General features: G+C 44.2%; 1 protein-coding gene across 1 annotated transcript in view; it reads left to right on the top strand.

The window, feature by feature from the left end:
• The window catches only part of LOC124619322 (protein expanded), a 490762-nt gene that overhangs the window by 418325 nt on the left and 59906 nt on the right, over window positions 1-12531 (top strand). The window contains exon 5 of the mRNA XM_047145631.1: window positions 8203-8282. Within this exon, the coding sequence (XP_047001587.1) occupies window positions 8203-8282 (80 nt within the window). The remainder of the gene's footprint in view (window positions 1-8202; window positions 8283-12531) is intronic.

The following is a 12531-nucleotide window of genomic DNA, read 5'->3' as shown; positions in this document are numbered from 1 at the left end:
GTCTGGAACCGCAAGACCGCTACGGTCGCAGGTTCGAATCCTGCCTCGGGCATGGATGTTTGTGATGTCCTTAGGTTAGTTAGGTTTAACTAGTTCTAAGTTCTAGGGGACTAATGACCTCAGCAGTTGAGTCCCATAGTGCTCAGAGCCATTTGAGCCAAATGCAGCGACGCCGCCCGTAATGGCCGGCAGAGGCGCTGCATTCCGCGCCCCTGCGAGTGCTGCCGCGAAAGCGATGGCGGCGGTGACTCTGCTGTTCACTGCAGGGGTGAAACTCGTATAGCGATTTCCGGTTCCACGACGTTGGTTCGCTGCCAGGCCACTAGGAGCGCTGCAAGTTCACGTGGGTGAATGAAATGGAAACGGGACTTCTGTTCCTCAGCTCCGACAGTTGGGCGACCGGATTCCCGCTCCTACTATTGTTGGTTGGGGCTATTAGGAGTGGGGAGAGCTGGCCACTACAGACGGTAAGGATCACGAGGCATACGCGCAGTAGCAGGTAGCGCCGCTACCGTAATAATGAACGCAAAAAGTGCTCAGAAGCCCGCAGTTGCCATAACGTAGTACTGTGTTGGATCGTCCTCGACACCTCAATTATACGCATAAAACTTGTTTTCTGGTAGTACTTATTTTATCACTGATCTTCCGTGGTCTCTTGACTTCTCGTATCATTGTAAACGCCAGTTCCTACAAGCACTCCTGGAGAGCTTCGACAGTTGTTTCAGCAAAACGAACAATTGGGCCGGAGATGACACTGGAGTAGTAGTAATAGTTACCACCGTTCCTACCAACAGTACACGACAAATGGGTGATGTTGATGCTGGTACACTATGTGGTCAAAAGTATCCGGACACCTGGCTGAAAATGATTTACAAGTTCGTTGTGCCATCCATCGGTAATGCTGGAATTCAATATGGTTTTGGCCCACCCTTAGCCTTGGCCACTCTCGCAGGCATACGTTCAAGCAGGTGCTGGAAGGTTTCTTGGGGAATGGCAGCCCATTCTTCACGGAGTGCTGCACTAAGGAGAGGTATCGATGTCGGTCGGTGAGGCCTGGCACGAAGTAGGCGTTCCAAAACATCCCAAAGGTGTGCTTCAGGTAAGGACTCTGTGCAGGACAGCCCATTACAGGCATATTATTGTGTAACCACTCTGCCACAGGCCGTGCATTATGAACAGGTGCTCGATCGTGTTGAAAGATGCAATCGCCATGCCTGAATTGCTCTTCAACTGTGGGAAGCAAGAAGGTATTTAAAACATCAATGTAGGCATGCTGTAAACTGATGTTGTTCCAACTCTAAATCTACCATTCTCCGTTGCCGATTTAGGAAGTAATAAAGACACTAATAATGTAAGAAATATTGGTGCACAAAAACGAAGCTACCATAAAGAAGTACAAGATGTTTTACAGCTAAATATTCTCATATCCCCGCTTCCAACAGCTTCACTCACGATCATAGTTGCCAACCGTAGGAACATGTACCTACGTGTAGGAACTTTTGGCTCTTTTTTCCAAAATGCAGAGACGGATTTCCGATCCCTCTGTAAAATTAAGACTTTCTGCCCAAGAAAGAAAAAAATTACAAAATAAGAAATTAAAACTGAAAAAGTTGCAATAGTGTACAAATTTTAAACATTGTTTACGTCTGTCTCCATTGCGTACGGGAAGTTGCCCCCAGGGAGGAAAGGATTTTAGTCACAGTCTGGAGAGGATGTGTGACAGAGAAAATACTGACGTATTTGTTGCTTAGCGCTCCTCTGACGATGAGCTGTTGCCTCCCAAGGTAGCGCAGCTCAAATTGCCGAGCAAAATAATAGATGCATAGCAGACCACTTGCACAATGAGGCAACGTCCACACACGAGAACGCGCATGCCTACGTGTTTACTTTTACTATTTTGCGCGCATGCCCTTTTGTTCCAGTGCGTCAGCGATTGCGCACGAGGAAAGACCGCTTCTTGTGGACATACCTTTACTTTGTCAAGTGCTTTCTGCTTCACCACGAGCTGTAAGTTATTGGAGTACGTGAGATGCGCAATGGGACACGAAACCGGTGGTGTGAGAACATAAAAAAGTCTACAAAAAGTAACTATCGCTTTCTTATTTACCTCACCTAATCTACATCTACGTGGACACTCTGCAAATCACATTTAAGTGCCTGGCAGAGAGCTCATCGAACCACCTTCACAACTCTCTATTATTCCAATTTCGTACAGCGCGCGACAAGAACGAACACCTCTATCTTTTCGTACGAGCTCTGATTTCCCTTATTTTATCGTGGTGATCGTTCCTCCCGATGTAGGTCGGTGTCAACAAAATATTTTCGCATTGGAATTTCGTGAGAAGATTCCGTCGCAACGAAAAACGCCTTTCTTTTAATGATTTCCAGCCCAAGTCCTGTATCATTTCTGTGACACTCTCTCCCATATTTCGCGATAATACAAAACGTGCGGCCCTTCTTTGAACTTTTTCGATGTACTCCGTCAGTCCTATCTGGTAAGGATCCCACACCGCGCAGCAGTATTCTAAAAGAGGACGGACAAGCGTAGTGTAGGCAGTCTCCTTAGTAGATCTGTTACATTTTCCAAGTGTCCTGCCATTAAAAAGCAGCCTTTGGTTAGCCTTCCCCATAAGATTTTTGTGCGTTCTTTCTAACTTAAGTTGCTCGTAATTGTAATACCTAGGTATTTAGTTGAATTTACGGCTTTTAGATTAGACTGATTTATTGTGTAACTGAAGTTTAAGGAGTTCCTTTTAGCACTCATGTGGATGACCTCACACTTTTCGTTATTTAGGATCAACTGCCACTTTTCGCACCATTTAGATATTTTTTCAAAATCGTTTTGCAGTTTGTTTTGATCTTCTAATGACTTTATTTGTCGATAAACGACAGCGTCATCTGCAAACAACGGAAGACGGCTGCTCAGATTGTCTCCCAAATCGTTTATATAGATAAGGAACAGCAAAGGGCCTATAACACTACCTTGGGGAACGCCTGAAATCACTTCTGTTTTACTCGATGATTTTCCGTCAATTACTCTGAACTTTGACCTCTCTTGACTGGAAATCGCAAATCCAGTCACATAACTGAGACGATATTCCATAAGCACGCCATTTCACTACGAGCCGCTTGTGTGGTATAGTGTCAAAAACCTTCCGGAAATCCAGGAATACGGAATCGATCTGAAATCCCTTGTCAATAGCACTCAGCACTTCATGTGAATAAAGACACTAATAGCCAACCACATATGTGCATGAGCGTCTGTAAAAGCGCTTTTATGAAACAGTGATACTTAGGTCCGTAATTTCAGTCGCAGCAAGTGTTTGGAAAGAGTCAAAAGCTGCATAAGTTATTAGAGCAGCGGAACGTCTTGAGAGTCTTGGCAGTGGTACTGGCTTCAGCGCTTATCCTGCACCTATTTTGTTTTATCATTACACAAAGAATGTCAGCTTCAAGATGCAAGTTTTTGCTTCTTCAAGTAAGGGTTTCGGCTTTCACATTATGATAATCTGAAGATTGGGACTTTGAGAAACCCCGAAACTAGCCATTTGAAGAAATAAAAATATTGCCTCTGGAAGCTGACTTCCTTTCTTTGTATAATGCGAAATTTGTATTTCCACCCCCCCCCCCCCCCCAAACCCATATCGCTGCGCACCCCAAATACACATATAAAAAATTACAAACAAAAACGAGTCTTTTCTTTACCGACTCCTCCAGTGGAGAATAACTGGAAATGATGCGTCATTTCCAAAAGAAAACGTACATTTCGCTGCGTCTGTGGACGCCTTTCTTAAGCCTAGTTTACTGGTGAAACTAAACACTTTCAGCGTGCTCTAACTTTGGCGACACTAGTTGCATGTGTTTTGAAGTTACGTGTGTTCGTAGAGTGTAGACAAACTGAAATATGAAGTGGGGAACGGAGATTAATGTTCGCGTTTTGGATATCTATGCTTTGCATAGGTGTTTGTGGGATTTCAGTGATGATGATTATAAAAATAAGCAACATGTTGCTGCCGCCGTGACCGTCAAGTGCGATCATAACAAAGATGGTTTGACAGTATCTAAGCTGCAGGGCAAAATTTATTGAGTTAGGAGCACATATACGACTGAATTAAGAAAAATACAAGCAAGTGTAATTCTAGCTGTGGCAATGCTCTCGTCTACAAGACTAAAATCCCATCGTTCTAGTTGGCCAACTCTTTGTTAAGGAATATTGTTAACAGGAGGGAAGGCTATACAAATTCAAAAAGCTGCATTCTTTATTCAATATTCATCGTTTAAAACGTCGCTGCAGTGTTCCCCATTCATTTTGAAATATTGCCAATGTACAGATCTATCTTCAAGGGACTAGTTTGCAAACCATTCTCTTCTTAATGCGGGCTGCTTCGAATAATTATTGTTGTTAATGTTAATAATTATTACTGTTAATGTTAATAATTATAATTATTGGTGTTAATGAAAAAACATCATCACCAATTGCAACCATATCGTATAACATGCCAGGTGTTCTCGATTGTAATATACGCAAGATAAGTAATTTCAGTTCTTGCGACAGTGCTTCATGCATTGAAGTACCTTTATTCCTTATCTTATAACTAACTCGATTTAGGAGAAACGTGAACAGTTCTGGTGACATTCTAAGATAATTAAAAGAACTTCTTGGATCTTCCGTTATAAATTATTTCAGCCAGGATGCTGAGCAACGGAGCTGACGTCTCTTCTTCATCCAGTCACGAAACGAAACACGTTTCTTATTTTTTTCCTTATGCAGCGATTCCACGTAACAAGCTTTAACTCCATCACAACTCGTGAGACGTGCAGCTGCCAAAACTTTCATTTCAGACACGACTCAGGGACCCACAAAACGACGAAACTGAAGTGTACACTGGTGTCGCCGTGTCTGCAGTCATATATGAAACCACTTGCGTGCAACTCATTCCACGCAACGAGTGGCGCAACCCAATGCCGTCGTGTAAACTAGGCTGTAGGAAGCACGAAATGTTGTACTGCAGCACTTGGCTTAGAGACGAACAGCAGCAAGCTTTCCAAATAACACAGCGAATATTCTTTTGTTTGAAAACCGTTCAGTGTGCAAAGTTGTTAATAAAGGCGAAATGTTATTTCCCAGTACGTGATCTTTTCTTCTTTGGTCGTCAGTCTACAATTTTTTTGCGTCCGTAGGTGCTTTCGAGGTCTACGTAGCCACTTTTCACATGCCGTGTAGGGGCATGGTCGAAAATGAGTTGGCAACACTGCTCACGATGTAGGAGCCACAGATGTAACCCTCTACTGCGCAACGCATAATTATGAAATTTCTGCCTCGTGAGGGAGTTCAAACGACGGAAATTCTGTGATCAACCATTGTCAAGGACGCGTGTGTTTGCCCGGCACAAAGAGTTAGGAAGGAAGAGAACCTGAGAATCATCAGCTACACGATCGCCCTCCTCGGACCAACATTACAGACGAAAACATTCGTGCGGTTCGAGACAGTTTTGAAGGCAATCGACGGGCGAGGGTATCAGGAATTGCGGAACAGGTCGGAATAAGTTATGGGAACACTCAAACGATCGTCACAAATGACCTACAATTCCGTAACGCGTTATCCGGATGGGTCCCTCCTCACCTTTTCAGAAGTTGAGATATTTGGAGGTCTGTCAGAAGCTTACAGCTAGGTTTGCGAAAGAACGCTATGCATTTTTTAGTCGGATCGTCACCTGCGATGAAACGTGGGTCCACCACTACACTCCCGAATCCATACAAGCCGGTAAGGAGTGGCGGAGGCAAGGGGAGAGAGCCCCAGTGAAAGCCAAGACTCAACTGTCAGTTGCTGAGATTTCTTCCGCGTTGTATGGCCGTGATCCGTGGAACTCTTCTATCCCTGACGTTTCGTCCAAGGCTGCGTTAGACATCTTCGGATGTACTCCTGGGTGTGCGAAGTCTTGCCGACTGACGAGTCGGACGTCGAAGAGCGGCCTAAATACTATGGGAAGTGGGCGTGGTCTGGATTTCACATGATAGTAGAGATAAACCTTGTCAAGGATAAAATATAACTATCGATCATAGTACGTCGAAGATAAAAACTGCTCATCGATTGCCGGCCGAAGTGGCCGAGCGGTTCTAGGCGCTACAGTCTGGAACCGCGCGACCGCTACGGTCGCAGGTTCGAATCCTGCCTCGGGCATGGATGTGTGTGATGTCCTTAGGTTAGTTACGTTTAAGTAGTTCTAAGTTCTAGGGGACTGATGACCACAGCAGTTAAGTCCCATAGTGCTCAGAGCCATCTCATCGAGTCTGTAGCGCCTCTGTCCATATATCGCTGAGTTTCATGGCTTCTTCTTTTCTGTTAAAACTATCCCCATGTTTATATATTTCGATGGCTTCTCTGTGTAGCCGTGGATAATAGTTCGTCATAGTATATAAAACTTCAGTTTCTGAAAATTTCACTACGGGATCACCTGACTGAAGAGCATGTTCGCCACGGCTGATTTGTCTGTTTTCCCTAGTCGGCAAAGACTTTTTTATGTTCCTTCAACCGTGTATTCACACTTCTCTTTGTAGTTCCAATGTAGACGTTGCCACACGGAATCTTGTATACACCACTTGCAGACAGAGGGGGACGTTTATCCTTAACGGAACGAAGGAAAGGTCATTCGAGGAAGGAAAGATCATTCGAGCAAAAAGTATTGTAAACGTGGGGTAAAATGGAGCCATGAACATATCTTCAAATTCGATACTGTGAAACAGATCTCTTCTACTGTAAGCTCTTTGCTTTCCATGTTTCTAGAGGTGGCAGCATGGCGCTAAAGAAGAAAAGAAGGTCCAGAAAACATGGGCTCTAAACTTGCGTAGGCTAAGAGCTGTGGACACTTGATCATCTCATCTACTTGGAAACACATCTCTCCTACTTAACAAGTGCTCATAGCTCTTAAGGTATGCATTTTAGACCCCTTGCTCACTAGTCTTTTTTTTCCTTTCTTTTTTTTCTTCATTCTACCTCCTACCAACACATCGAAGACAAAGTTATTGCGGTAGCAGAGATTTGTTTCACAGTATCGAAGATGAAGAAGTACTCATAGCTCGTGATGTGTGTATTAGACATTTTTGCTTCGAATGACCGTTCGTGTTACATCCCTGGATACTGAACGTTCTTCTAGCAACACCCTGTAGAAAATCTTTGCGAAACTAGAATACAGTTTAGCACACACTTAAGTCAACGTAAGAATTCCTTTGTCTGCAGTGTTAGCCATTCCCACACGTACCAGAATATTTCACGACGTGATTACACATTGCGAGAGCTACTCGAAAAGTGAGGTTTAATTTGACAAACATAGTTTTCACTTGCGCATGCTTGTATGGCAAATTCGTCGAAAGAAAAAAGCGAATTTGGCAAACAAGTATAATCGTTTACAGGGTACTCTAAGCACTCAGCAGATTTTTCACGTAGTTACATCGCCAGTACAGAGAGATCCCGTTCAAAAGTATCATATATTTTGCACACGCTATTCGTAGGTATCTTAAAATTTTGCAAACGATATCTGGAATTAACTTGGCCCAGAGCATTTAGGAGATTAATACAAGGGCATTTCATTCTATAGTATGTGTAACAGTGTTGTATGTATGTATTTCTACACCTGTCTGACTTGTGCGATATCATGTTGTACACTTCTGTACGTTGAATGGTGTACGTTGAATGGAGCAATAAAGACACAGTACAATACAATACAATTTGTTTACGAAAATGTTACAGCTCAGACGCGCTAATTTTTTGTTATTAGAGAAGAAGGGTGGACACCGCTAATTTTAGGTTTTTTCTGCACTTTATTACATTACCGAGTCTCTGTTTTAATAAATAATTCCTCAGTGGCACTGCAAAATGGCTTTCTGGAATGCCAGAATGAACGTGCCGTGAAAAACTTGGCGGTTGACGCCCTGCTATTGGTTTTGTTGATACTAACACTGGGAGTTGTTTTCCGAGTTCTGTTTTGATCTGGCGATAGCAGTAGCCGTAACGACGTAATAAATAAACAACGGTTTTATTCACAATGCGCTGTGGACTGCAGGGTGCTGAATTGTTGTGAAATGTGACTTGTTTGATGTGGAGAAAGCCACAAATTGTCCGTTAAATAAAATTTGAGTAAACGACAATAAGCGGACAGGCGTATGGTAAGAGGGAGCCCGAGCTGACTGTTGCTTTTGTTTTAGATGGCGAGTTCCTGTTCGTGGACCCGGACAGCAAGCTGTCCAAGTACGCGCCCAAACACTGGAAGTCTTCACATGGACACGTGAGTACCACCCGCTCACCCTTCACCTTGCTGGGCTCAAGTCTTCCTTAGGTACCTTGCGCTCAGATGTGAGCACTTGCTTAAAAGCTTTATTGCGTTCTTGTTGGCCGTTATTTTTGTTATATGCTAAGGGAATTAAAAGAATAGGGTGAGAATGAATGCACACAAGGCAGAATACGTCGTATTTGCTGACAATGGGTATCACTTAGAGTTGCCTTGTAAGTTTTTACATAAAAAGAAAGAAAAACCATTATTTTGACACGAATTAAGTTATCGTTTCTCAAAAGAATTATCTTGAAAATTCATACACGTTTGCATGCCTTCTTTCTCTGCCTCGTGATGACTGGGTGTTGTGTGATGTCCTTAGGGTAGTTAGGTTTAAGTAGTTCTAAGTTCTAGGGGACTGATGACCATAGATGTTAAGTCCCATAGTGCTCAGAGCCATTTGAACCATTTTGCATGCCTTCGAATCAGTTCTACAGAATTTTTTTTTTTTTTTTTTTTTCATCGTGATGTAGGTAGTTCAAAACATGGTTTTGACGGATTCAACAGCTTCTTCAGGTGACGAAAATCGCTGTTCACACCTTTTTCGTTCGACGTAAGGGAACAAAAAGAAGTCGTTAGGTGATAAATCACGTGAAATAATTAATATTTTGCTCTGTGAAATAATTAATTGAAGGAGTCGGCAGACAAAAGTGCTAACCCACGTGTCCGTAATTTTCACGTCTTGCTTCTTACGTATCGGTTAAATTCGAAGAATATAAATACAGTAAGGCAAACCATTTTTTATAATAGACACTACTCTCCAGCGGCACAAATACAATTACTTGTTAACAGCGTGTTGTGAATTCGAATACACAATCCACTACGTGATCAAAAATATCGAGATACCACTTAGTGGACATTAATACTGAGTGTGCAGCCCTTCCCCTTTATGATGACATGAATTCTGCTGGGGACGCTTTCAACAGGGTGTCTCAATGTCTGTGGAGGAGAGAGCAGCCTATTTTTTCTCAAGAACCGAAAGCAAAGAAGGTAACGATTTTGGACGCTGCAGTCTGGAGCGAAGCCGACGTTCTGATACAGCCCATAGGTATTCCACTGGATTCATCTCGGGACTCTGAGCAGTCCAGTCCGTTTCAGGAATGCTATCGTCCAAAAACCATTGCCTCACATATACTTCTACTTTATGAGAGGCTGCACTGTTATGCTGTTGCTGCTGTTGTTGTTGTTGTGGTCTTCAGTCCAGAGACTGTTTTGATGCAGCCCTCCATGCTACTCTGTCTTGTGCAAGCTTCTTCGTCTCCGAATAACTACTGCAACCTACATCCTTCAGAATCAGAGTAGTGTATTCATCTCTTGGTCTCCATCTACGATGTTTAGCCTCCACGCTTCCCTCCAGTACTAAATTGGTTATCCCTTGATGCCTCAGAACGTGTCCTACCAACCGACTCCGTCTTGTAGTCAAGTTGTGCCACAAATTCCTCGTCTCCGCAATTCCGTTCAGCACCTCCTCGTTAGTTACGTGATCTACCCTTCTAATTTTCAGCTTCTGTAGCACCACATTTCGAAAGCTGATACAAACAATAAACGTCTCCGAACTCTTTCTCTACTGCACGTAGTACATGATGCTGTAACATGTGTTCATATCCTCCCGCATTTAGCGTTTTCTTAAAGACAATAATGGGATGACGCCTTAATCTCGAAAAACACCCCTATACCGCAACTCCACCTCTTTCGTACTTCGGTGCAGGCACTTAATGTGATGTCAGGAAACATTCTCCAGTAATTCGCTAAAATAAAACATTTCCGTCGGATTGCCACAGGTATGGCGTGATTCATCACTCCAGATCACTCGTTCCCAGTCACACACTGTCCAATCGCGTCGATCTTTACTCGAACTCAAGCGTCGCTTAGTGATGACTACAGAAATGTGTAGGTTATGACGAACAGTTCGCCTATTGCAGCCCATTCTTTTTAAACGCACAGTCATTGTGCTAGCTGCACCGCTTGTAGCGCGTTGGAACTCACAAGTGATTCATTCCTCTGGTCTCACGTGATTTGCTACACCCTCCGCAATGTTAGACGACCCCAGTACATCAGCACATGAGATCTTCCTGGTATTTGTTAAGCTGTGGTTGTTCCTTCGCGTTAGCACTTCACCATCACTTCAGCAACCGTCGACCTGGTCATCTGTACGAGGGCTGAAACGTCCCTGACGGGTTTGTTACTCAGGTGACTACCAATGACTAGTCCACACTCGAAGTCAGGGCCTCTCCTGAACATTCCATTCAGCTGTCACTGCTTCTCTGTTGACAACATAATACTCCACGCCTCCTTTTATACTGGCAGATTCGCCTCTCGTGATATCTAGTGCTGGATTTCGCATAATGTAAGGGTGTCCGGATACTTTTGATGAAATAGTGTAGATACAGTGACCAGACTGCTCCTTGCATTGCTTGTCTAGCTGCACAGCCATTTTGCACTTTCTGTCAATCTCATTTTTCAGGCGTCTGTATTCGCATTTGCTTTCTTCATTTGCTGCATTCGTACGTTTTTTCTATCCCCCAGTTATATGCAATAACTCTTGCGCTATCCCAGGATTTCTATTAGGTCTTGTCATTTGCGTATTTGATCCTCTGCTGCCGTCACTGTTTCATCCTCAAGGCTACCCGTTCGTCTTACGTTATGTTCACACTTGTTTCAGCAAGTCGTTGCCTAATGTTCCCTTTGATACTCTCTACAATCGCTGGTTCTTTCAACTTACCAAGTTCTCATCTTCTTAGTTTCCTACCTCTGTAGTATTTATTCAGTTTTAATCTGCAGTTCATAGCCAAAAATTTACGGCAGGAGTCCTGTCCTATCCCTGGAAATGTCTTGCTATTTAAATTGTTTTTCAAAATCTGTTTCGGGCATTGCCTCTAACCACGGACAACACAGTAGCTGGCGGCATTCACTTAACGACCGAGGGCAGCAGCGTTTGCGTAGAGTTGTCAGTGCTAACTGACGAGCAACGCAGTGTGAAATAACAGCAGAAATCAATGTGGGACGTTCGACGAACGTATCCGTTAGCACAGTGAGACGAAATGTGGTGTAAATTGTGGTAGCAGACGATTCATGCGAGTGCCTTTGCTAGCAACACGACACCGCCTGCAGCGCCTGTCCTGGGCTCATGACCATATCGGCTGGACCCTAGACGACTGGAAAACCGTGGCCTGGTCACGAGGCCATGGGTCCAACATGTCAACAAGGACTGTGCAAGCTGGTGGTGGCTCCGTGATAGTACGGCCTGTGTTTACATGGTATGGATTGGATCCTGTGGTTCAACTGAACTGATCATTCACTGGAAATGATTATGTTCGGCTATTTGGAGACCATTTGCAGCTATGATATTCCGAAACGACGATGGAATTTTTATCGATTACAAAGCGCCGTGGTCCGCAGCTCGTGGTCGTGCGGTAGCGTTCTCGCTTCCCACGCCCGGGTTTCCGGGTTCAATTCCCGGCGTGGTCAGGGATTTTCTCTGCCTCGTGATGACTAGGTGTTGTGTGCTGTCCTTAGGTTAGTTAGGTTTAAGTAGTTCTCAGTTCTAGGGGACTGATGACCATAGATGTTAAGTCCCATAGTGCTCAGAGCCATTTGAAAGCGCCGTCTCACTGAAAAACAGTTGTTCGCAATTGGTTTGAAGAACATTCGGGACAGTTAAAGTGAATGATTTGGCCATCCACATTGCCCGATAGGAATCCCATGGAAAATTTAAGGGACATAAAGTAGAGGTCAGTTCATGTACAAAATCCTGCGCCGGCAACACTTTCGCAGTTATGGAGGGCTATAGAAGCAGCGTGGCTCAATATTTTCGCAGGGGACTTACATCGATTTGTTTAGTTCATGCCAAAGCTGCTGTATTTGTCATCTAAGTGTGTAGCGTATAAGAAAAGGCAGCAGGCTGTTATTGTGGGTTGTGATTACCAGAGTGTTTACAGATTAGCCCACTGCGAGTGAGAAGGTGGGTGGGCGCAGTTGCCAGCCGGTCCGACCCCTTTCAAGCAGGCTGAACAATGGTTGAATGGTAGGCCCCCCGCCTGCGAACGCGCAATCAATTAGCGACGGCCAATTAGACTAGAGTGCGCGCGGTGCTTGCCGGATAGCGAAGCGGGCGAGGCCGGCGCTGTTTTGCTGGACGCGGCCCGTCTGATCCGCAACCGTCCGTGCAACTAACTCCGACTTACGCCCGTCTTCGAACACACTC

This window comes from Schistocerca americana, chromosome 6, assembly GCF_021461395.2.
Source record: "Schistocerca americana isolate TAMUIC-IGC-003095 chromosome 6, iqSchAmer2.1, whole genome shotgun sequence".
In the NCBI taxonomy this organism is placed as follows: domain Eukaryota; kingdom Metazoa; phylum Arthropoda; class Insecta; order Orthoptera; family Acrididae; genus Schistocerca; species Schistocerca americana.
The sequence above is the reverse complement of the archived record's forward strand: the minus strand, read 5'-3'. Positions and strand labels throughout refer to the sequence as shown.